The sequence below is a fragment of the Neovison vison genome, chromosome 6, assembly GCF_020171115.1.
Source record: "Neovison vison isolate M4711 chromosome 6, ASM_NN_V1, whole genome shotgun sequence".
Classification (NCBI taxonomy): domain Eukaryota; kingdom Metazoa; phylum Chordata; class Mammalia; order Carnivora; family Mustelidae; genus Neogale; species Neogale vison.
In genome coordinates this window covers 132,279,322-132,302,125 of record NC_058096.1, presented here as the reverse complement: position 1 = coordinate 132,302,125, position 22,804 = coordinate 132,279,322, and the positions used below count along the sequence as shown (strand labels likewise).

Here is a 22,804-nt window from a genome sequence, read left to right as displayed (position 1 = left end):
GATGTGGAACTTGATCCTGAGACTCCAAGATCATGACCTGAGCTGAAAATAGTTGCATAACCAACTGAACCTCCCAGGTGCCCCTGGGTTTTGAATTTTATCCACTGCCTTTTTTTGCATCTATGTATAATTTTTCTCTTTTCATCTATGAGATATATGCCATTGATGGAATTTAATAAAATCTACTTGGTTGTGATATATTATCTTTTTATTTTTGTTTATTTATTTTTTAAAGATTTATTTATTTATTTATTTATTTGACAGACAGAGATCACAAGTAGGCAGAGAGAGGAGGAAGCAGGCTCCTTGCTGAGCAGAGAGCTCCATGTAGGGCTCGATCCCTAGGACCCTGGGATCATGACCTGAGCCAAAGGCAGAGGCTTTAACCCACTGAGCCACCCAGGTGCCCCTATTATCTTTTTAATATATCATCATATTCTATTTATAATATACATATATTTGTGTGTATTTGGAAGTTTTGAATCTATGTTCATAAAAAAATTGCCTATAATTTTCTTTTATGACAGTTGTATGGACTTGTTAAAATGAAGAGATTAAATAAGATTAGTGTTCTTTATTCCTAAAATAAGTGAAAGAATTTGCCAGTAAAACCATCTGACCCTGGAGACTTCTTTTTGTGGGGAGTTTTAAAAAAGTTTTTTTAAATTATTATTTTAAATATTGTTTCATTATTTAATATTTCAATTATTTTTATTATTTTATTTTTTTATTTTTATTATTTTAAATTATTATTTCAAATATTTTTAAAATTATTGTTATTATTTATAATAGATAAAGGACTATTCAGATTTTATACATTATCATTTATATTACCAGTTTTTTAAGTATATTTTTTAGCAACTGTTCATTCCATCCCATTTTTCAAATTTACTGGGGAAAAACATATATGTCATCTTAATACTTTCTAATAACAATGGAGTCTATAGTGTTGTATACTTTTCTGCTTCTGTTATTGTTTATCTGTGTGGTTTTTTCTTCTTGTTTTCTTGATCAGTCTCACTGGCATTCTATTAAATCTATTAATAGATTTAAAAATATCTTTTATTATATTTTATTTTGTATCTGTGCCTATTTCATTAATTTCTACATTTCAAAAATTTCTTTCCCTAAACTTTATTTGGCTTCATTTGCTATTCTTTCTCTATCTTCCCAAGCTGACTTAGATCATAGATGTAAAGCTTTTTTCTTTGTTAATGTATGCATTTAATACTTCAATTTTACTATAATCATTTATTTTAGCTACAAAGTATTGATATTTTGTACCTTTATTAATATTCAGTTTTAAATTTTTCTAATTTTGTTGGAATTTTTTTAACCTATGAGTTATTTAGATGTATATTTTTGAATTTTCAAGTAGTTGGTAATTTTGTAGTTTTTTTTCTCTGTTATTAATAAGTCAAGCTTAATTTCACTGTGGTAAGAAAATATGCTCTGAAGTTTTCAATCTTTGAAGTCTGTTGAGGCTTCCTTGATCCTAAATATAGTGAATTTGGAAAATGGTCCTCGTGCCCTTGAAAAGAATCTGAATTCTGTCATTGTTGGATGCATTTATGTTAGTATGTCAATTATGTCAATTCTGGTAGTTGTGTTTAAATTATTCTTGTTGAAGTTTTGTTCTGCTTGTTCTCTCAGCTATTGAAAGAGGTATGTTAAAGTCTTTCATTATGACTGTGAATTTGTCTATTTTTCTTTTAATTCTGTCAATTTTTGCTTTATATACACACACACATACACAGTTATTGGATTTTAAAATTGTTATGTGTTCTTCATTGTTTGAGCTCTTTATTAGTCTACCACCTTAATCTTAGCAGGGGTTCTTTCCTTTAAGTCTGTTTTCTCTGATGCTAGTATAGCCACACCAGCAATATTTTGATAAATATTTGTACAAGGACCTTAAGTATTTTAACTCCATTTACCCCCTTATGTCTTTCACCTTATTTTTGTCATAAAATTATATTCTACATAATTTTAAACTCCACAATATATTTAGTATCATTTTATAGAATTAATGTTGGCTTATACATAGTTACAGAACTACTTTTCATAGTGTTCTTTGTTCCTCCCTGCATTCCTTCTTTCTGCCTGGGATCAATTTTCTTCAAGTGGAAGAATTCCTTCTTAGGATTGTTTTTAGTGCTATCCTGCTGGCAATGACTTCTCTCAATTTTTGCTTGTCTAAAAGTGTCTTTATTTGGGGCACCTGGGTGGCTCAGTCATTAAGTGGCTGCCTTTGGCTCAGGTCATGATCCCAGGGTCCTGGGATCAAGCCCCACATCAGGGTCCCTGTTGGGTCTGTAATCAAAGGAGTGAGACTGATACAAAGCAAAGGTCAAACAAAGCTTTATTTCACACCAAGCATCGAGAATCAAACTGACTGGCCAGGGCCGTCTCTTGCAAAGAGGCGACCTCTCTCTGCCTCACAGACTAGCTTTTTTTTTTTTTTTAAAGATTTTATTTATTTATTTGACAGAGAGAGAGAGCAAAGTAGGCAGAGAGAGGCAGTAAGAGGAAGGGAAGCAGGCTCCCTGCCTAGCAGAGAGCCCGATGTGGGGCTCGATCCCAGGACCCTGGGATCATGACCTGAGCTGAAGGCAGAGGCCTTAACCCACTGATCCACCCAGGTGCCCCTCACAGACAAGCTTTTAAGGGCAAAAGCCATGTGGTTGGGCCTGGCCATGCACAGGTGGCCAATGAGATTATAACACATAGAGAAAGCTAGCCTATCACCTTGGTCAGAATTGGTGCTCAAAAGTTGTCCAGAGGGTGGGGCCCATACTCGTTGGTAGCTAGGTAGACAGTATGCGCCCCCACTGATTGGATACCTCTACCTGGCCTGACCCACTCTTGTATTTGGGCTTTGTTACCTGGGACTGGTTTACTTGTTTTTAAGTAAGTCCCCTGGGTAGAAGGGGGACAGGGACAGTTTAAGTTTTACTATATAAACAACAAAATCACTGTTTAACCGGATGGAATTGCTCTGGCTAGATAGGCCGTTACAGTCTCTGCTTGGTGGGAAGCCTGCTTCTCCCTCTTCTACCTCCACTGCTTGTGCTCCCTCTCTTGCTGTCTCTCACTCTGTCAAATAAATAAATAAAATCTTAAAAAGGAAAGTCTTTATTTCACATTTATTGAAGGAACTTTTCTGGCATAGAAATCTAAAGATGTGCTGCGTCATGTTAATAGTCATATTAATAGTTATAAAGATGGTTACAAAATTTATTGAGCTTCAAATAATTTTTATAATTTATAATATTTATATTGATCTTGGTGTTTTTAAGTCATGATCAGGGGATTCCTCCTAACATTCCCCTTCTTTCTAGTATTCTGTAATGAAAATAGTCCAGAATTTTGGAAGGAAAAATACCTTTGACCTTGATCAAGCCATTTAACTTTTTTTAAGCCAGTTTCCTCTGTATAAAATGGGCAAATTAGAGTGGCTGTATGTCACTGTGAACTTTTTTTTTTTTTTAAGATTTTTTAATTTATTTGTCAGAGAGAGGGGCAAGAGTGAGCACAGGCAGACAGAATGGCAGGCAGAGACAGAGGGAGAAGCAGGCTCCCTGCCGAGCAAGGAGCCCGATGTGGGACTCGATCCCAGGACGCTGGGATCATGACCTGAGCCAAAGGCAGCTGCTTAACCAACTGAGCCACCCAGGCATCCCATCACTGTGAACTTTTGAGGTTCTGTTGGGTTATGTATGGAAGTGCTTTACAATATGTAAAATACCAATTAGTTGGAATTTTTTAGTGTCGTTGTTCTTTACTGAAACAAAAACATCTCTTTGTATTCAGTATATATCCAGAATTCTCTTACCAGTGCACATTTTTATAATACCCACAAAATGGTTAAAATTATAGTATTCATGTATATATTTATTTATACATGCACTGCTTTTTTTTTTCAATTTATTTATTTTCAGAAAAACAGTATTCATTATTTTTTCACCACACCCAGTGCTCCATGCACTGCTTTTTATAAGAAAGTAGGACAGTGTTAAAAGTTACCTAAAGCAGAACTTACACAAGTTTGGTTTTAAATTTATTTCTGATTTTTCAAGCAACTAACATGAAAAAGGAGATCTGACTGGTTATACAATTCATAATACTCATAATATTAAAAATAATTCATTAATTTAGTAGAAGTACTATTCTTTCTTAGTATACTTAGTTCAGGCAGCAATTTCCCCCTTACTTTTCTTAATGATGCTGAGTTATTTAAAAGATTATTCTGCTGGTTTAGAGGTTACTGATTTGCATGGTCAATCCAAATCAGTGTTGGACTGATCTAGAATTTTAATATTCTGCTTCATATGCTCAAAGGGAGAATTATACATTTTAATGTGAGCTACAAGTAGCTGCTTTTCCACCGTACTTGCAAATGGATTCTATTCAGAAAACTAATAAAGAATGCCAGTTTCCTTTTCAAAATGCTTGGATACACATTTGAAGGTTAGGCTGATAAATTAAAATTTTGTTTTGCATATCTAGTATTAACAAAACTGCTTTAGAAAAATATTTAGCTGTGTTTTATTTTTTCTTCATAGAGGTTCCTTACTACATTGATCAAATGTTTATTTTCCTTCCTGTGTGCAGACATATTCCTGTTGTTTTGTTTCTCCTCTGACAAAGAAGTGGTCATTCAGACTTATATTTTGTAGGTTTTTTTTATTTTCATTTTTCCCTCTTTATTTATTAAATGTGTATCTAAATAGGAAAAAGTATAGAACTGAAGCTTTTAAACAATCAAAGGGTATGTTAGTGTCTCATAAGCAATGACATGACACATCTGAGGTTTTGTACGGTGATCAGATTTAAAATAGGACATTTGTTCCTTATTTAAATTCTTTGACTTTGTCTTTAGGTCTCTGGCATGCATTTTATATGAGATGTGCTGCATGAATCATGCATTCACTGGCTCCAGTTTCTTGTCCATTGTTTTAAAAATCGTTGAAGGTGACACGCCTTCTCTCCCCAAGAGATATCCAAGAGAACTGAATGCCATCATGGAACGGTATGGAAATAAATATATTGCCACAGAAGCAATTTTAAATTGTACTTATATCTTAGTTCATTTGAAAAATAATTTTCTTCTTAAACATTACAGCATGTTGAACAAGAGTCCTTCACTGAGACCATCTGCAATGGAAATTTTAAAAATCCCTTACATTGATGAACATCTACAGGTATTTAAAATGAAAGGCATACTGGGAAACATGTATTAGCATTTATATACATTCGAGAACTTGAAGATAGACTGAGGGAATAAGATGCATTAAGAATCAGTCAGAAAGGAGAGAAAAAAGATTTTTTTTTTAAAAGCTGAAGGAAATTATTAGTCAGACAATCTCTTTGCAAAAGCTGGTATGTGAACTCCCATTCCCCAAAGCCCCAAATATGAGAAGTTAGGGTTGTAATTTTCTGCCTAAACTCAACATCTGCCCTTAGAGCTTTTTGGTTTACAAATCTTACCTCAATACTTTGTAAATGTATCCCTGCTAGGACAAGAATGTATCACTAATAAGGTAAAATCTGGGGTTTTCACTGAGTCTTTAATATTCCCCTCTGTAAAGTTTGGCAGGTGAGGTAAACATAACACCAGGCAAGGTGGGCACAAGGCAAGATTTATTAAAGGCACTCTCCGGTGAAGTTTCAGGGCCCACGAGAAGGGGAGCCAGGAAAGTCGAGCCAGGAGGAGGTGGGCACCCTCGGGCGAGGTTCCTCAACTCCGGAAAGGGGAGTGGGGGAAGTTGCACTGGGAGGGAGTTAGAGAGGTGTCTTTTATAGGGCCAAGGCAGAGCATGGGTTCACATCCATATTTGGTGATCAGAAGGTATGGGGTGAGGGCTCTTGATAACTCCTGTTTCCTGCATAGGTATCGGGTTACCTATGGAGATGTGACCTGGGCGTACACCCTTTTGGTGGGAGAGTCTAGGGTTAAGGAAGGGGATGGGGAGGGGCCTGGAAGATGGCTGCCCCCGTGGTCATTTCTATTGTTCCTCTTGCATTCCCGGAACCACCGACCCAACACCCTCCTTTCCTATATATCTTAATCATACTTTCATTGATTAGGTAAGTTTGTTTTCCTGTAGATTAGAAATTTTGGTGAGAAGAATCTACTTCTCGTGGTAAGAAAAAAAGCAAAGGGTACTTCTTGGAGGGTTCGTTTGTTTGTTTTTAGGCTTTTACAATTACCTCGGGCACATTTCCTTGAATTTTATGACAGTTTTAAGTAGACCCATAAAGCAGTCCTTCACCTTCAAAGATGGTCACACATTTTCTCTGCAACCAGTTCAAAGTTGGCAGGAAACAAAGATGCTGACTTGGTGTGTCTTCATCAGTGGAGTGCTGAGCACAGTGCTGATGCTGGAGGTGCTGAAAGGAAAGGAACAGCTATGGCTCCTGTCCTTTTGCAGCTTGGCTGCTAGTAAGAAGACTCAGTACCCAAGAAAGACTAATTACACATTATCAGGAGCACTAGGCAGGACACTATAAAATAAGGGAAGGGAATAATGTCTTTGGTGGTCAAAGAAAGAGTAGGTAAGGGTTCTCTACCAGTGAGATAGTGGGAAGCAGCCAGACACGTAAGGAGCCTGCGAGAGGTTTGGAACCACAGAGAATTAGCTGGGACAAAGGCCTGAATCAGGTTATGTTTCTAGATGGAGACAAAGAGGGGAGGGGTCTTAGGCAACAATGTGCCCTCTGGAGAAGCCCCTGAGGAAGTGGGGTAATAAGCAGGACAGGAAGGAAAGTGCCAAAAGTCCCTTGGTATTGAGTTCTCTTGGTGTGTAACTTTCACTATGCAAAGCCAGCTCCACTAGCTCAAGGGCAGGCCTTTGAAAAGACACCTAGGTGCTAACTGTTGGGATCAAAATCACATTGAGTGGGCTATGAGCAGACCAAAAAAAAAAGTTAAAAGGAATCCAAGGAGATCAGCTGGGACTAGGATGATGCAAGTGAGGCATTTGCCCTGGGGCACAATTAGAGTGGACACCAAAAACTCAGTAATCAGGATAAATACCATTTTAGTGCAATGTTTAAAAAATCCAAATTAATGCTAAAAATCCCTGGTAACAAAATATCAAAGGTTCACAGGCAGCATCCAACAAGGCTAGGATTAGGGTGATGGAAGTGAGGTAGTAGAATGGTACAGGTTCAGGGTTGGATCCTGTCTTTATTTAAACTTTTATTTTCTTTTTGTAATCAGTTAGCAGTTATGTTAGTTTCAGGTGTACATTAAGGCAATTCACCAATTGTATGTGTTATGCCCCCCCCAAAATGGGTCAGTGATTAAAGGAGCGAGACTGATATAAAGTGAAGGTCAAGCAAAGCTTTATTTCGCGCCAAGCATCAAGAACCAAACCGACTGGCCAGGGCCTCGCCTCTTACAGAGAAGGCAACCCTTCTCTGTTTCACAGACTAGCTTTTTAGGGCAAAGGCCATGTGCTTGGGCCTGGCCACGCACAGCTGACCAATGAAACTGTAACACACGGAGAAAGCTGCACAGTCATGCTAGGTGACCAATTGAATTACAATTTACCCTAGTAGACGTTTGAACCAGCCTATCACCTTGGTCAGAACTGGCGCCCAAAAGGTGCCCAAAGGGCGGGGCCCATACTCCTTGGTAACTAGGGAGACAGTATGTGCCCCCCACTGATCAGATGTCTCCACCTGGCCTGACCCACCCTTGTATTTGAGCTTTGTTACCTGGGGCTGGTTTTCGGGACTTGTTTTTCAGTAAGTCCCCTGCGGGAAGGGGAGCAGGGATAGTTTAAGGGTTAAACAATGTTATTGTTTTAACCTTGATGGAAGCCTCTGGCTAAATAGGTCCTTACAGTATGCATTTCACCCATCCCCTCACCTGCCTGGCAATCTTCAGTTCGTTCTCTGTATTTGAGTCTGTTTTTGTTTTTTATTTGTTGTTTTTCTGTCTCTTTTTTCTTTTGACCATTTGTTTTGTTTCTTAAATTCCACATATGAGTGAGATTGCATGGTATTTGTCTTCCTCTGACTGACTTTTTCACCTAGCATTATACCCTCTAGAGTCATCCATGTCATTGCAAGTGGCAAGATTTAAACATTTCATGTTGTATTCTCCATGGCTTTTTGGTATTCATTTTGATTTTTTATAATATTGCATTAAAAATGACTTCCCTTGGTTACTGAGTCTTTTGGTGCCCTTTCAGTTTTGCACCTGAAGCGAGTGTCTCGTTTGTCTCAGCCTAGTCCTGGCCCTGGGAGTGGGGACACTGTCCAGTGCCCAAAGAAGCAAATTGAGGAGATCTTGTTTGTTCTTGGAGCTGAGGAGAGGCCTGCCTGTGGTGGGTAGCAGGGAGTGAGAGAATAGGTAGTGAGTGCCAGATGAAGCTGGAGCCTGCAACCAACCCCCCCACCCAAGACTTTGAGGCATAAGCTACCCTGCAACATTTGGTATCTTATTTATCAAAGAAAAGTAGTTACCAGTGGGTTTTGTTTTCAAACTCCCAGGTATGGTCAATAACACTGCACATCAGAAAAGGCGCCTGGTAGTTCGCTGCCCTTTCATCCCTGAATTGGAGTATATAAAGTGCGTCAAGGTTGTTCTTTTTTCCAGCACCTGATGTGTAGATACTCGGAAATGACTCTGGAAGACAAGAATTTGAATTGTCAGAAGGAGGCTGCTCAGATAATTAATGCCATGTAAGTAAATTGCTTTGTTTTTAAAAAGCCCATTGAGCATAATGTTAAATGCATTTGTCCTTAAAAATCTATTAGTGCTAAGCTGACTGCACAGAGTATCCTAGAATTCATTGAAGTCTTGCCAAGAAATTAAGGAGCTTCAGTAACTTGGCATTCCAAAGCCCCTTTGCCCCAGGTGGTAGCAAATTGAGATTATAAAAGTTTTAAACAACTGCACAGCTTACAGATCTGCAGGGTAGCTCTGCAGTTGCCTTGTAAGTATGCAGAGAAATTAATATCTCAAACATTTAGTGATAGTTATGCTAGTGAGCCTTCCATATTAAACATAAATGGTTTTCACATGTTGTTTGTTTAACAGGAACTGGCAGAGTATCTATTGAGAAGACAACACTGTGAAGTCCTAGGACAATAAGAAATAAGCCAAAATTTACTTCCCTGAGATATACATATGAACTAGAAAATGTCTTTTTCATAAACATAATTATTTCTTGATGTAACATCTCTCTCCTACCTTAATCAAAATTTTTGTGCTATACCATACAAGAGTACTTAGTGACTTCAGAACAGCCATGTATAGCTGTGCAGGCTGTGGACTGCACAACTCAAGGGGTTATATAAAGACCAAATCTATAATTTGCTGAGGAACTCTATGTCATTTTATAAAGACCCCATGAGAATGGCAGCCCCTCCCCAGAGCTGTGGAAGGCAGTAGGTGAGAACAATAGCCCTCTTTAGCCTAATCAAGACCAAATAACACAAATGTGCTTCTCTGACACTCAGTCCAGCGCTTTCTCAGGTGCACTGTGTTTGTTTTCCAATTTCACATTCAAACAGAAAAAACTCGTTCATCAAAGATACTCAGTCTTCATTTAATGCATGCTCTCCATTTAAAATACCCTGCACGTCAGGGGCTAATGTTTGAGGCATGCTCCTATCACCTAATTTTCTTAGGTTGCTAATTATTCTTTCAAGAATGCCTGGAATTCTGATTTTGTTTTATTTTAAACTGAGGTGTGAAAGTAGGAAAATACTATGCTAATTTTAACTACCGTTTTGTACTGCAGATGTGACACTGTTTACCTGACAGTGCTTACAATTAAAGTGTGCCACAGGATGATCCTTTGTATGGTCTTCCACATTATAAAATATTGATTTCAAATTGTCACTCTTTTTCTCAATCTATGACTGTGTTTCAAGGAGCTTTGTTTGCTTTTACAAAATAAGGGATGTATATTCCAGAAAATCGTATTTCCCCTGGAGTCTGTGGACGGTTTTCCAGAGGGATGAGAGCTGCCTACAAATGGTCATTACTGTTACACAATTAATACAAAATTAAAAAGATTACAGTGGGAATGAAATGAAATGGAGACATCTCCTAGGATTCTGTAATGAGGGAGCTGAGTGCAAAAGACATTCCACAGTATTGGACCCTAACCGAGTCAGGCACAGAAACGAATGTCACTGAGAATATTGTTGCAGGTGTTTCAACACGCGAGTAATGTAAGCACGTTTCTTTAACTGGAGAAAGAAGCTCCTAAATAACAATTTTAACTAACATTTTGTGGGGTGCTTGGCTCTGTTATAAGCATTTTACATGAAATAACTCATTTAAATTCACAAAAACCCTATGAATTAGGTACTATTATTATCTATTATCTATTATTATTATTTTAATAACCATAGGGAGGTTAAATAACTTGCACAAGGGCATATACATGTAACATGGGACCTAGGATTCAAACCCAGAGAATGTTATTAACCTGTGTGATAACCTCTGTGCCATGCTTACTTGCTGTAGGAAGCATAGAATATACAACATATTCAACAAAATTTAACTATTACAATACTACCATTCAACATATTCAACAAAATTTAACTATTACAATACTACCATCTGGGCTACTTTGATGTATCAGTACACACATCGTTTCATATAATACTAAATCTTATTCTTTACAGATGAGAAAATGGAACTTCAGAGAGGTTCATTAACTTGTCCAAGGCTACAGAGCTAATGAGGGGGTAGAGATGGGGTTCAAACCCTGCCTGATTCCAAAGATTAAATCCTATCCACAGGGTTGAATCAGCACCAGTACATTTACTCTTTGATGGCCAAGATTCTAATTTGTCTTACATTATGAAAACCAGTCATGGGCCATGAAATAGCAGAAATTTAGAAAGTACATAATTTGTTTTTAAACAAAAGTCTAATTTGAAAAATATTACTAATTAACCATAGTCCTGGTTGGCCCATTACCCACTCTGAGTTTATTAGTTTTTGCCTGGCCTGTCTCGAGATGCTTTCCCCATCAGTAGTGTGATGATACTTCTGTAAAATATTTGTTTAATTTTTCTGAGCGTGTTTGGGATGAGTTGCATGTGGGGGATCTTTATTATTTATAGGCAAAAAAAGATCCACCTGCAGACTCTGCAGGCGCTGTCTGAAGTGCAGAAAATGACACCAAGAGAAAGGATGCAGCTGAGGAAGCTCCAGGCAGCTGATGAGAAGGCCCGGAAGCTGAAGTAAGCTGCCCTTCCTTGGCGTACCCGTGCTCTGGCCACTTCCCAGGGCTCCAAAGGAATTGACTGAAGAAAAGCCACAGCCAAAACAGGAAAGCAAAATGCACATAGGCATTATATATTTCTGTTTCTTCACTTACTTGTCCCCTCAAAAGATGGTTCTTCAGCCATAGATAGTTATCGGTTGCCAGCCATTATTATTGTCAGGCTTTCGGTCTTGTGTGCAAAGAAAGACTGAATGTCAGGGAGGTTATTAATGATGAAAATATAGAGTCAGACGCCAAATGAAGCCTTGTTGCTGCTGACACGTCCTAAATATACCCCGGTGAGAGGGTGAAAAGAGTGGCTTCACTCTGTGTCCTCGCTCCCCAGATGTTTGCTGTACCCCCTCTGCCAGGAGACCTAGCAGGTGTATGGGGAGAAGAATGTACCTCAGGCAATTGTTGGCTTTAGAAAGCAGTCCTGACACAGCTCTGCTCCGTCAAGTGAAGCCATTTGAAAACCTATGCTCTGGGCAACCCTGCTGGTGGACGATATCACTGCTAATTCAAGTATTTACAGGAAAAGAGGGAGATTCCAAAGAGCCCTAGACTCCCAGTTTCTCAAAGATTTTTCCGTTGGTAGGATATCCTGATTTTTCTCCTTTCTCTGTCAACTTTTTGGTAGCTTGGAAGCCCCAGCTAAGAAGTAAGGAGACAGAAAAGACCTGAAACTCAAATCTGTTCATTTTGTGACCTTGGTAACATATCCGAAAAAGGCTTTGGAGGTATTCTTGCACTTACAGTGCATATCATTTAGAACCAAGTGAGAATCTGTGAGACTACTTCTTTCCCCTTAACACATGCTTTCTTTAATCAGTGTGGAAAAAGATTTCTGTCGAAGTGCACCATGGATGGTCATGTGCTGGTAAATGTTTAACAACCACCACCTCTGGGGGTGTGGGGCTGGGAGGTGTAAGTATTCCTGCAATGGCCAATTTCAAGCTACCAGTGTGGCATCATCAAATGTTCAGTTCGAAGATACATACACAATCTGCTCTTAGGAACCAGTACAAGTTGGTTTCTGCAAACCACTGCACCATTGAGTGTGGGTTTGACTGAGAAAATACATTTACATAAATTGCTTGAGTCACTGTATCAATTAACAGTCCTGGATCTATTTCTAAGGCTTTGGGAATGGCAGTATTTCTAGGGTACCATGTCTCTTGTCATTGTTTGAGGCTAAAAGGAAAATTAAATCTCTGATAGGAACAGATCAAAAAGGCAATTTAATAATGTACATGCACATTACAAATTATATTTCATATTAAAACTTTTTTATGAGTCTTAATTTTATGAATGAGTTGCATGGGATTGTTTTAAATCATTTTTTTCTAAAATTTGAGCACAGTCATGTGTTTTAGCTAGAAAACGACTCTATTGTCAGAAGGGATGTAAAATACCCACTTTATAAACAAAATTTGACTTACAGGACTCTTCAGTGACTTTTCAAACTAAATTTAAATTAGCACACCAGTAATCACAAGAACTGAAATCTTTCTTCCAGTTTAGTAACAGGTCTATAACATTTACCTCTTCTATACTAGATGAGACAAAATGAGCTGGAGAAAAATTTCCCTTCACAGTGGTTCTCAAGTTCCTTGCATAAATTCTAGGAAATCTAACTTTCTTCTCCTTGTTTGCGGGCTTATTCATCCTGAGAGCAGTGATTGAGTTATTAATACATGTGGGGCACAGTCTGGGTGTTGGGAACAAACAGCCCTGCCATCACAGAGAAAGCACAGGGGTCCAGACTGTCTTCTTTTGCCGCGGAGTCCCACAGGTCCTCATGAGGAATCTGACATGATAAGAATTCTGTGTTTTTAACATGTGTGAATCCCTAGTTTAATCACCTGATTGAAACTGGGACTTTTTTTCTGGAATGTTCAGGGACCCCTGCCTCAAAGAAATGTTATCCCCAGAAATTAGAAACTGAGAAGTACAGAAAAGCCAATATTTTGTTTTATAAAACTTAAATAACTTTATTCTTGAAGTTGCCATATGACAAATGTGTATATATATATCTAATTTTGAATTTCAGCGGTGCATTTTAGGGATTCTAAGGATGGAGAAGGAGCCAGAGCATCATTGTGTGTGCTTTAAAAGAGAATCCAGTGGGTGCTATGCTGCATTTACCCTGATGAGGGAGAGACTCATTGGCCTGGCTTCTCAACAGCCCAGTTTGCCTGTTGAGGCAGGGAATCACACTTACCTGCATAATATAGTTGTGGCTCTAGCAAATGCAGCTGTTTTTCTACACTCACTCTAAATTTGCAGAAAGTTTGCAGAAGAAAAATATGAAGAAAATAACAAACGAATGCAGGAGTTGAGATCTCGGAACTCGGAGCGGCTAATTGTTGGTGTACTCCATGTAAGTGCTCTCATGTTTTAAATGTTATATCAAACCTTTAATTGCTTCAAATTCATCACATTCATTGGCCAGTCAGGTAGGAGAAGGGACAGAGCGGGGAAAAAGAGCAACCAGATCAACTTTGCCCGATTCCGGGTAGAGGTACTGGGGTTCATTTTAGCATATAGGCCAAGGGTGAGTGATGACACTAATTTAGAGCAGCTGTACTTAGAGATGGATCAATAGATTCATCCAAAACATCAAGTGCCTACTGTGTACAAGAAAACTCAATCAGCATGGAATGAACAATTGATGAGTAAAATTATGACTTTGCAGAGCAAATGTGTATATATCTAATTTTGAATTTCAGCCATGATATTTTTGCATCACCTCTTAATACCTTGTTCTCTTTCCATCTTATTTTTTATTCTTTCCCTTTTATTTCTGTCTCCCATCTATATCATTATGCGTTGTGTTTAATAACCCCTTTTAAACTCTGAATAATTACTTTAGATGTTCAATAATAAGTAAAGTTGCAGAGTCACATGAAATGGACCCTGAATCATATCCTCAATATCACAAGCCCCTGAATAGCAAATACCATTTTCTCTAATGGTTAAAGACATCTTATGGGCCTTCGTGTAGGCTCTGATACTTAAGAAAGTATTTCTTCAGGATCATATCTGGACAATAGATATCAACCCCAACTTCCTAGCTCTTCTGGTAAAAGCAACATGGGAAGGAGTCATTTTTATGGAGAACATTGTCTCAAATTCTGGTTGTTCATTCACTGGAGAGCTCTGCATCTGAGGGAGATTCTTTCTCTTTGGTGGGAAGAACCAAACCCCCTGAGGCTGTGGGGCTGATCTCTGCAGTCTGGGGACACTCATTCTGCTGTGGCTCAGTGATCAGAGAGGCTCAAACCCTGGGGCATTTCAGGGGCCCCCAGCAAAGCTCATTGTCAGCCAGGCAGAGCTTAGGGTCACTTGTTCTCTGCCCCCATCTGAGAGGTAATCCACATTTCTCAATTATTTAGTGGTTGAGTGTTGTCGATTTCTGAAAACCCAAAGTTGGACCAGATGCAGGGGTTCCACCTTCTCTGACCATAGGAGTATCTCTTTCTTGGACCCTTTAGCAGATAATGTGAAGACACTCAGTCCCACTTGCCCCCCTCTCTGCTTATCTCCCACTCCATTAAGTAAAACCAGCTGTGGGATCTGTTGTGGGTCCCAGAGACATGGAAGATGAGATCATTCCCACTCATAGAACCTGGTGAAGGGAGATGCTTTGCTCTTGCAGATGGTACCTTCTCGCTGGTTCAGTATTGCAGACAGGGTTGCTCAGCAACGTACCCCCCCCCACCAGCCTCCCAGGTATCTTGCCCTATTTTATGCAATTATATCAGCCACTTTCCGCTGGCCCTTCGTTAGCATCCCACCTTCTCACTTTCAGATGTCACTTTCTCTTTAGGAAAATCCTTTTTGACCTCACGGGTCCACAATCAACTGGCTGTTCTCTGAATTCTTATGGCTTACAGCAATGCTTCTCAAACTTCAGAATTCACCCAGATCACCTATTGGTTTTGTTAAAAGGCAGATTCTGATTTGGTTGGTCTGGGGTGGGGCTTGGGATGCTGAATTTTTTAACAAGCTCCCTGGTGATTCTGAGCCTGCTCATCCAGGACCATGCTCTGATTAATAATGGACAGAAATTGAGGCTCTTGAAAGCCATTCACCTTGAGAAGAAGGAAGATCGGGAAAAGCCACCGATTAACAGACTTTCTTATAGACTCTAGGAAAAAAGCTTTTCATGGGAACGGAAGTAAAGGAAAAGTGACCTGGGGCTTTCTTGTTCGCCCCAGGAGGAGAATGAAAAGAGAGGCTAGGCAGGGAAGAAAGACAGTTAATCATATTCACAGGCACAGAGTGGGGCAGGTTTAATGATATTCAAAGAACAAAGGAGAGAGAGAAAGTGGGAAGCTGAACACTTTGCAGAGGGACAGAAGGGTTTTAAACATCTTAAGAAAAGGCATCAGTGAGCTGGTAAAGAGGAAATAAAATGTAAGAAAGAAATTGGATTAATCAGATGCAAGAAACTAAAGAAAAACGTGAAGAAGAGAAAAGGAAGAAAGAGGATAAGGCTCCTGTCTCTGCTTGTATATGAATTTATGATTTCATTTCTTTCCAATTTCACTGGGGCTCTGTTCTCTGTTCCTTCTTCCTTCTCTCTTGCCAGCTGTTGCAAAAGTGCTTTATATTTCAGAAGTAGTCATATGAGATAAAATCAGAGTTAGGAGAGAAAATGGGCTGGCTCTGTAATTTCTTAAACATGTTATAAAAATTATTTGAGGCATTTAGGAGAATGACTTGTTTTCTTTCCCAGACCCTAACAGGGCCTTTTATTTTGGCAGGCATTTTCTGCTTGGCTGAATTTGGGCTTTGAATCTGGATGCATAATTGAAGGTGGAATCATGTTAGGCATCATTTCTTTAAAGAATGGTAGCTTAAAAACAACTGAATTCCATAATACACTCAATAAGCCTGGTCTTTCTTTTATCCTGTGGCACTTATAGTTGTGATGGTGCCAAACTAGGTTTCTGTGAGAAGTGTATAACTGACCAGGTCTCCATATACAAAATAGTAAAGAGGATCAAAGATCAGAGCAAATCCTTTCTAAGAGAAGCAATTATAACAATTCTAGCTGTTCTCTTCAAAGAGAACCTCAACAAATCAAAGTCAATTGATGGTCTAAATTCTTATTTCCTAGTCATTTCTGAAGTAGAAGTGAAAACACACTTCATGCAATCTCTCTTCTTTGTTCTTAAACTTGCCTGTGTGCCATTGGTGATCCTTTGAAATTCGAAATTAATTTCACCTCCTACAGCAATTATACAGTACAAAAACTGGATGTCCTAAAAATATTTGATGAATGTATTTTCACAAATGCTGTGCCACAGAGTGGCATGGCTTTGTTTCACTTATTCATTAAGATGAGTTTGAGCTTTTCCTTATGTTTTTAATAAGAAGACACTCTTGGACTTGTTCTCCATGAAAGCCACTTATCAAGGAAAATAGGTCAGTTCGGCATTAGCACCAGGTTGCAAACACACACACATACAACAGAAAAAAAAAAAAAAAAAAAAGAAGAAGAAGAAGAAAAAGCAAAACGATCTATTGAAATACCTACTGATATATCTGAGAAATTTAACTTTTACTTTTTTTTGCAGTGTGATCTTTCATGTGGCCTCTTAGATCTCTTTCATTAGGAAACTAGAATTCACAGAAGCATAGCACTGTTAAACCTAGATGAAAACTTGGAAGTCATCCAAGCCAACAGCTCCACTTCTGAGATGAGGAACCTGAGCAGGGCTGGACTAGGGGGATGTGGGGGTGAGACTCTGGCTGCAGAACTGCAGGGTAATTGTTCTTAGCAGCTGATCACTCCTGCTTTTACATGAGCCGGAAAATGAGTACCTCCTTCATTGTGCACCTGGGCATTCCTCCTGCCTCACCCTAGTTAGTCATGGCCCTGAAACTGGTGCCATGGAAGGTTAAGGTCACCTGCTGAGTTGGTTCAAGGCTGCTTCTCTTCTCTGAAGCTGTCTTTCTGAAATTTGAAAGCGGTATCATGCTTAAGGGAGAGGATTTGACAGCCTTTTATTTCCAAATAGTCTTCTAAACGATATTGTTTCATTTGTGGTAATGCTGTCTCCTTCTATCAGATTCTCACAAACTGTTAATTATCTTCTCAAGGAATTTGATGACCTGACTTCAGAGAACCTGTCTGAGTCTCAGCGCATTCCTTCTGTGGACCTTGGCCCACTTGAGTCAAGTACAGAAGACACCATAGCTGACCTTGGAGATCATGGTACGAGTTTGTGTCAGTATTTGGAAGAGTTGGCACATGGGTTAGCATGGCTGACCCTCTAGTAGGCCTGGCTGGCCTCTGAGAAAAGCCTTGGTTGGATGTAACCACCTTCCATCAGTCTGCCAAAGTTGAGCTGGGACCAGGATAAAAAGGAGAGAAGCCAAGGGATTTGTCTGTCCTCTTCCATCTTCTTTGTAATAGATGAAGATGCGTTAGAAACTCACACCATGTGAGAAACCTCTTCTACATGAGTTAAACAATATCATCATTAACTGACTCTGGAATAGTGTAGGACTGTGAATGCCCTGAAGTACTGTTTCCCTCTTCTAGAAGTGATTTTCCTGGCCTTCATAAACTTAAAGTGAATAAATGAAGTTAGGCTTTGGAAATCCAACTTTGTGGGTATGCAATCATTGCCAGAAGAAAAGTGCTCAGAGCTGTGACCCAAATGGGAGAGAGAGAACATAGCTTAATTGTTAAAAACATGAATTTTGGAGTCCAAAGCTGCCCCCATCAGGGAAGCTGCTGGCAACTTCATCTTTATAGATCTCAGTTTCCTTACCCATGAAACAAGAATAATACCTCCTTTGGGGTTGTTGTGAAAAGCAATTGAGAGTAGTCACGTGATGTGCTCTTGCCTCAGTGCCCAACACACAGTAAGAGCCGAAGAAAGGGAAACAGTTTATGACCCTGGGAGGGAGCCTTATGACCATGGGGGCCATCTCAGTCCTGTACCACCCTCCCCAGTGTCTAGGACAAAGTGCGAGGAATAGTGTAGTCACTCAAAAAGTATTTCTTGAATGAATAAATGATATGTTAGTCTGGCCCTCTGAGAAGCAGATGTCAAGATGAGAATAAAATGCAAGGATATTTTTAGGGAGAATGTCTGCATAAAAGCATTAGGAAGGGAGCTGAAAAAGGCTGAACCATCAGACCATGATTCAAGTTATGTTCCAAATGAAAAGAGATGTTCAAGTTATGTTCCAAATGAAAAGGATGTGTACTAGTCTGCTAGACAGACAGGCAACCAAGACATCAACAAAGTCAGCCATCAGGGGCTTGCTTTAGTTTCCCTGCTGTACTTTGGCACTGGTAGTAGCCTTTGAGAGAATACAGGGATGGATTCCAAACGACAGCCCTGAGGCCACTGGCCAGTTATGCTCCTTGTAATGGGAGGTCTTTGAGGTGTGTCCTCATATTTGCACAATGGTATAACAACTCTCCTGCACAGTAGTTGAGTTCTCTTTCCAAACGAGAGGGAAGGTGGTGAAATTTGGCTTGACTGGTCATCTCAGTCCAAATTTGCATGTGATGTCTTCCTGACAGAGCTTTTAGAACTTGTGCTGCCTCTTTCACCTGTAAGGAAACTAGCACCTGAAGCTCTCTAGGTTGGCATTTGCCAACCTGTTGTGGAAGCCGTCTGGTAACAGGTGTTATTGACAAACATGTATATCAGATGGATTTGCATCTTAGAACCTTTTTAGGTATTTCTTTAATATACTGGTAATTTCCAAAGGTAAAATTGGAAGAACAAAAATATCACATAGGCCTTTCTTTCCAAAAATATAAAACTGAGAGTTTTGCTGTTGGGTAGCTCTTGATATGGATGGTTTGTGCTTTGCTGTAAGGCAGAGCCATCACTATGTAATAAAGAGGAAGCCCAGAATAGGGTACTGTGTTGGTGGTCTAGGATCAAGAAGTCTGGGCCCAGCCTCTGGGTCTCAAGGAAGAAACGTACTTACTCCTCATTTCATAGATGAGAAACCGAAGACATTATGTAATTTGCTCAAGAAGTCAAAAGTGTCTGCTTTCTAGAGCAGCACCCTTTCCATTTTCCCCAGAGTGTATGTATTGGAGGTGGTGGGTAGGAGCAATAGATTCTCGAGAGGCAGACAAATGAGCTGGACCTTTAAAAGGCGCAGTATAATTAGTCTTTATACTAATTTTTGTGAACTGTAGTAGTTAGATTACTCCTAAGCTAGCCCTGACCACAAGTTGCACCAGCTACCAGGAGGCTCACGCCGATGTCCTCCTTTGTCTTTTGTCAAGGAGGTTTCAATATGGTAGACCAGGTATTGATTTACCAGCCAAACTGGAAGTGGTCAGATCTACTCCTCTGACTACCTTATTTTGCTATAAGGAAACAGTACTTAGGTCTCCCATAATAAGGTGTCTGAACCAAAAAATACATGGTAGTTTTAGTCAGGCCAAATGCCTTGTAAAATACACTAAACATTCTCCTTATTTTTTCCTTCCTATAAATTCATATTTTTCTAAATTAAAAAGGGAGATTTAAAACTATGAAAACATAACCTTTGGGTTGGTTATTGATTGGAATTGTAGGCCACTACAAGATTATTAGTGATTATATAGCTTAATTGTGAAATTTTGAGATTTGAGACTGATTTGTTGATGAATTCTGAAGTGGTTATTTTCCCCATTCTCTTTGCCTTTTAGAGGATTTGACTCCAAACTTTCAGCACCCAGAGGAAGTTTTTATTTACTTTTCATTTAGCATGTATATGTAAAATAAAATTACACAGTCTTTTTTTTGAAGCTTCTACACCAAATGTTTAATCAGTCTTTGATGTTGAATTGGAAAATTCCCTCTGGGGTGTGAGGAGTTAGTTGCAGAGAAAGAAAACAGATTAAGATGTTATTTATATTTGATATGCATTTCGTTGACTATCATTGATTTAATCTAACCAAAGTCATGGATAACCATTATAATCAAAGGAGAAAACAGAACTGGAACATTAAAGAAATTATCCCTACCTAACCCCTTAAATGTAATACTGATGATTTCTTGCACATTCATTCTTGCCAGGAATTTCATTGCATTTAGCCTTATTTTCAGCAGCTCCCAGTTGAGTTGCAGAATAGGGTTTCTTGCAAAGCTGGAGTAGCTTGAGGCTCAGCAGCACGGTGTAGACAGAGCATGGCTCTCAACCCACCTGCTCAGATGCTAAGGCTTCACTGGAGCAGGCCTTGGCTGCCCGCCCATGATCTGACCAGTTGTTACTTAAGTACCCTTTCAGCTACTCCTTGAACAAGTCCTGAACCCCTTCCCTGTGCTCAGAGAAAGCTCTGACCTTGCCCTGCATGGGGGGGGGGGGGGGGGCTTGTCCTTCGTTTGCCCATAAGAAGTCCACATGCCAAAAAAAAAAAAAAGAAGTTCACATGCCTTTTGCGGATGTAGGCTAATCTCTAACTTATAGATGTCATCTCTTCCCTTTAAATATCTAAGTGGAAATACAGTATTTGAACTCTGTTAGACAATGATGTATTTTTATTGTTTTCATTTTAAAAATGAAAACACTTACTGACTCTGCAATTCTAACTCTAGATAATTACCCAAGAGAAATAAAAGCATGTCTCCAAGAAGATCTGTTCACAAATGTTCTTAGCAGTTTTATTTGTAGTACCAAAAATTAGAAATAATGTCAACCAATAGATGAATGGGTAAACAAACGTAATAGTTTATCCATGCAACGTAATACTTCTTGGCAATGAGAAGAAACAAACTATCAATACATACAACTATATGGATGAATATCAAAAATATTGTGCTGAATGAGAGAAGCCACAAACAAAGGAGTTCATATTGAATGATTGCATTTCTGTGAAGTTCTAGAACCAGCAGCACGTATCTGTAGTGATAGCAACGAGGCCAGTAGCTGTCTGGGAACTGGGAGTTGACTCAAAGGGAACAAGGGAATCTTTTGCGGTGATGGAAAAATTCAGTATCTTGATTGTGGTGGCGGTTTACCCTGATGAATATATTTATCAAAACTCACTGAACTCTATGCTTTATATAAGTGCATTTTATTGCCTACCAATTATATCTCAATGAAGTTGATAAATAAAAAGAACATTGCTAAGATAGCCAGAAAAAAAAGGAAAGGAAAAAAAAATGCATTTAGAGTAATGCCTCAGTCTGTGCATTAACTAATAAATGATCAAGAGAGACTCTGGTGAGGTCACGGAGATAGAAGGCAACTAGGAAGTTCTCTAGTATTACTTGGGACACAAAGTCCTTCGTCCAGATGGTGATCATGGAGTTTTCCTCTAATGTCAACTGAGCAATATGCCTTCCGCAAGGAATGTTAACAGAATTTTGGGGTCTTCAGAGGAAAACTGGCTTGAAGATGAGGGGCTGGGATTCCTTATCTCCTCTCTTCAATCTTCGTAGTTGGAGGTGTCACACTGGTGTGGCAGGAACACATACCAGCAAGTCTCACAGGACTTTGCGTCCTCTGAAAGCAGCCCGAACATCCTACAACAAAAAGTAACAGCCTGGACTCTGAAACTGAGCCCAGAGAAGCTGGTAGAAGCTGCCTGGCTTGTTAGTTCACAAAAAAGACCAAGTGCTGGTTGGGGGGTGGGGGCGGGGGCTGGGGGCTGGGGAGGCAGTCACTTCTATGTTCCTAGATGTCCCACCACTCCTAGAGCTTTAAATGCCTTAAAGACTTCATTTACAAATATAAATTGATGGTGGTCTATTTCAGATTTGTCACACATTCCACTGAGTTAAATTTGCCTTGCATGGTAGTGTTTCCACCTGACTCTCGTATTTCCACCCAGGAATAAGGGCTCCTGCAGACACTCTTTAATTTCCTCAGCTTTAGAGGATAATTAAAATGAATCTAATATTGAGTAAAGATGTGCTGATTCTCTACCCTGAGGCATTATTTAATCATTTAGACTGTTCCTTCCACATGACAAGCTGGGTAGGTGCCTCTAACTGAAATGTAAAGGATTGTATCCGATTTGAAAACATGAAGTTATTGCATACTAACACCTGCCCTGCCGGCCACTTCACTATTGTGTCCTAAACATTTAGGCAGGAGAGAAATAAGAGGAAAAGAAGTCCCCAAGAACATCAGTTACTTATAGAGCAAATCAGCACCTGTGGACACCTCAAACTAATTTTTCTCTCTTGTAAAAGCTGAATGTGATTCCCTGGTCCATCCCTTAGCCCAGTATAAATTACACAGTAGTCATTGCACTGAAGGTGCTGCTGTTAGGCCAGAGAGCACGCTCCAGTGGCCTTGCTGGGCCTGTCGTGGGTCATGCTGGGAATGAATCAATTAAGCAGAAAATTAAATAAGCACCAATCATGGCTTTAAGGTCAGATAGACTACGAAATATAGTAGACTAAACCTTCCTGTACTATGTGCTTCAGACAACACTTTGGACATAATAGAGGATAGTTTTTCTTTGGCTGATGAAATTTTTTTCCATGCCTGCAAGTTTCACACCTGTGCTGGGGCTTCCGCACCCACTACCAAGAGAACATCATTCTGATGCCTGAAGGAAGTTAAGCTGTCAC

General features: G+C 39.3%; 1 protein-coding gene across 5 annotated transcripts in view; it reads left to right on the top strand.

Moving 5' to 3' along the window:
- The window catches only part of NEK11 (NIMA related kinase 11), a 256,169-nt gene that overhangs the window by 105,032 nt on the left and 128,333 nt on the right, over positions 1 to 22,804 (top strand). For 4 of the 5 annotated variants that reach the window (XM_044252388.1, XM_044252389.1, XM_044252391.1 and 1 more), the window contains 6 exons: positions 4,883 to 5,032; positions 5,126 to 5,204; positions 8,612 to 8,697; positions 11,101 to 11,220; positions 13,533 to 13,626; positions 17,358 to 17,472. In XM_044252388.1, coding sequence (XP_044108323.1) covers positions 4,883 to 5,032; positions 5,126 to 5,204; positions 8,612 to 8,697; positions 11,101 to 11,220; positions 13,533 to 13,626; positions 17,358 to 17,472 — 644 coding nt within the window. Of the gene's footprint in view, positions 1 to 4,882; positions 5,033 to 5,125; positions 5,205 to 8,611; positions 8,698 to 11,100; positions 11,221 to 13,532; positions 13,627 to 17,357; positions 17,473 to 19,929; positions 20,242 to 22,804 lie in introns of those variants that run through there. The other variant, XM_044252392.1, reaches the window with a different exon arrangement.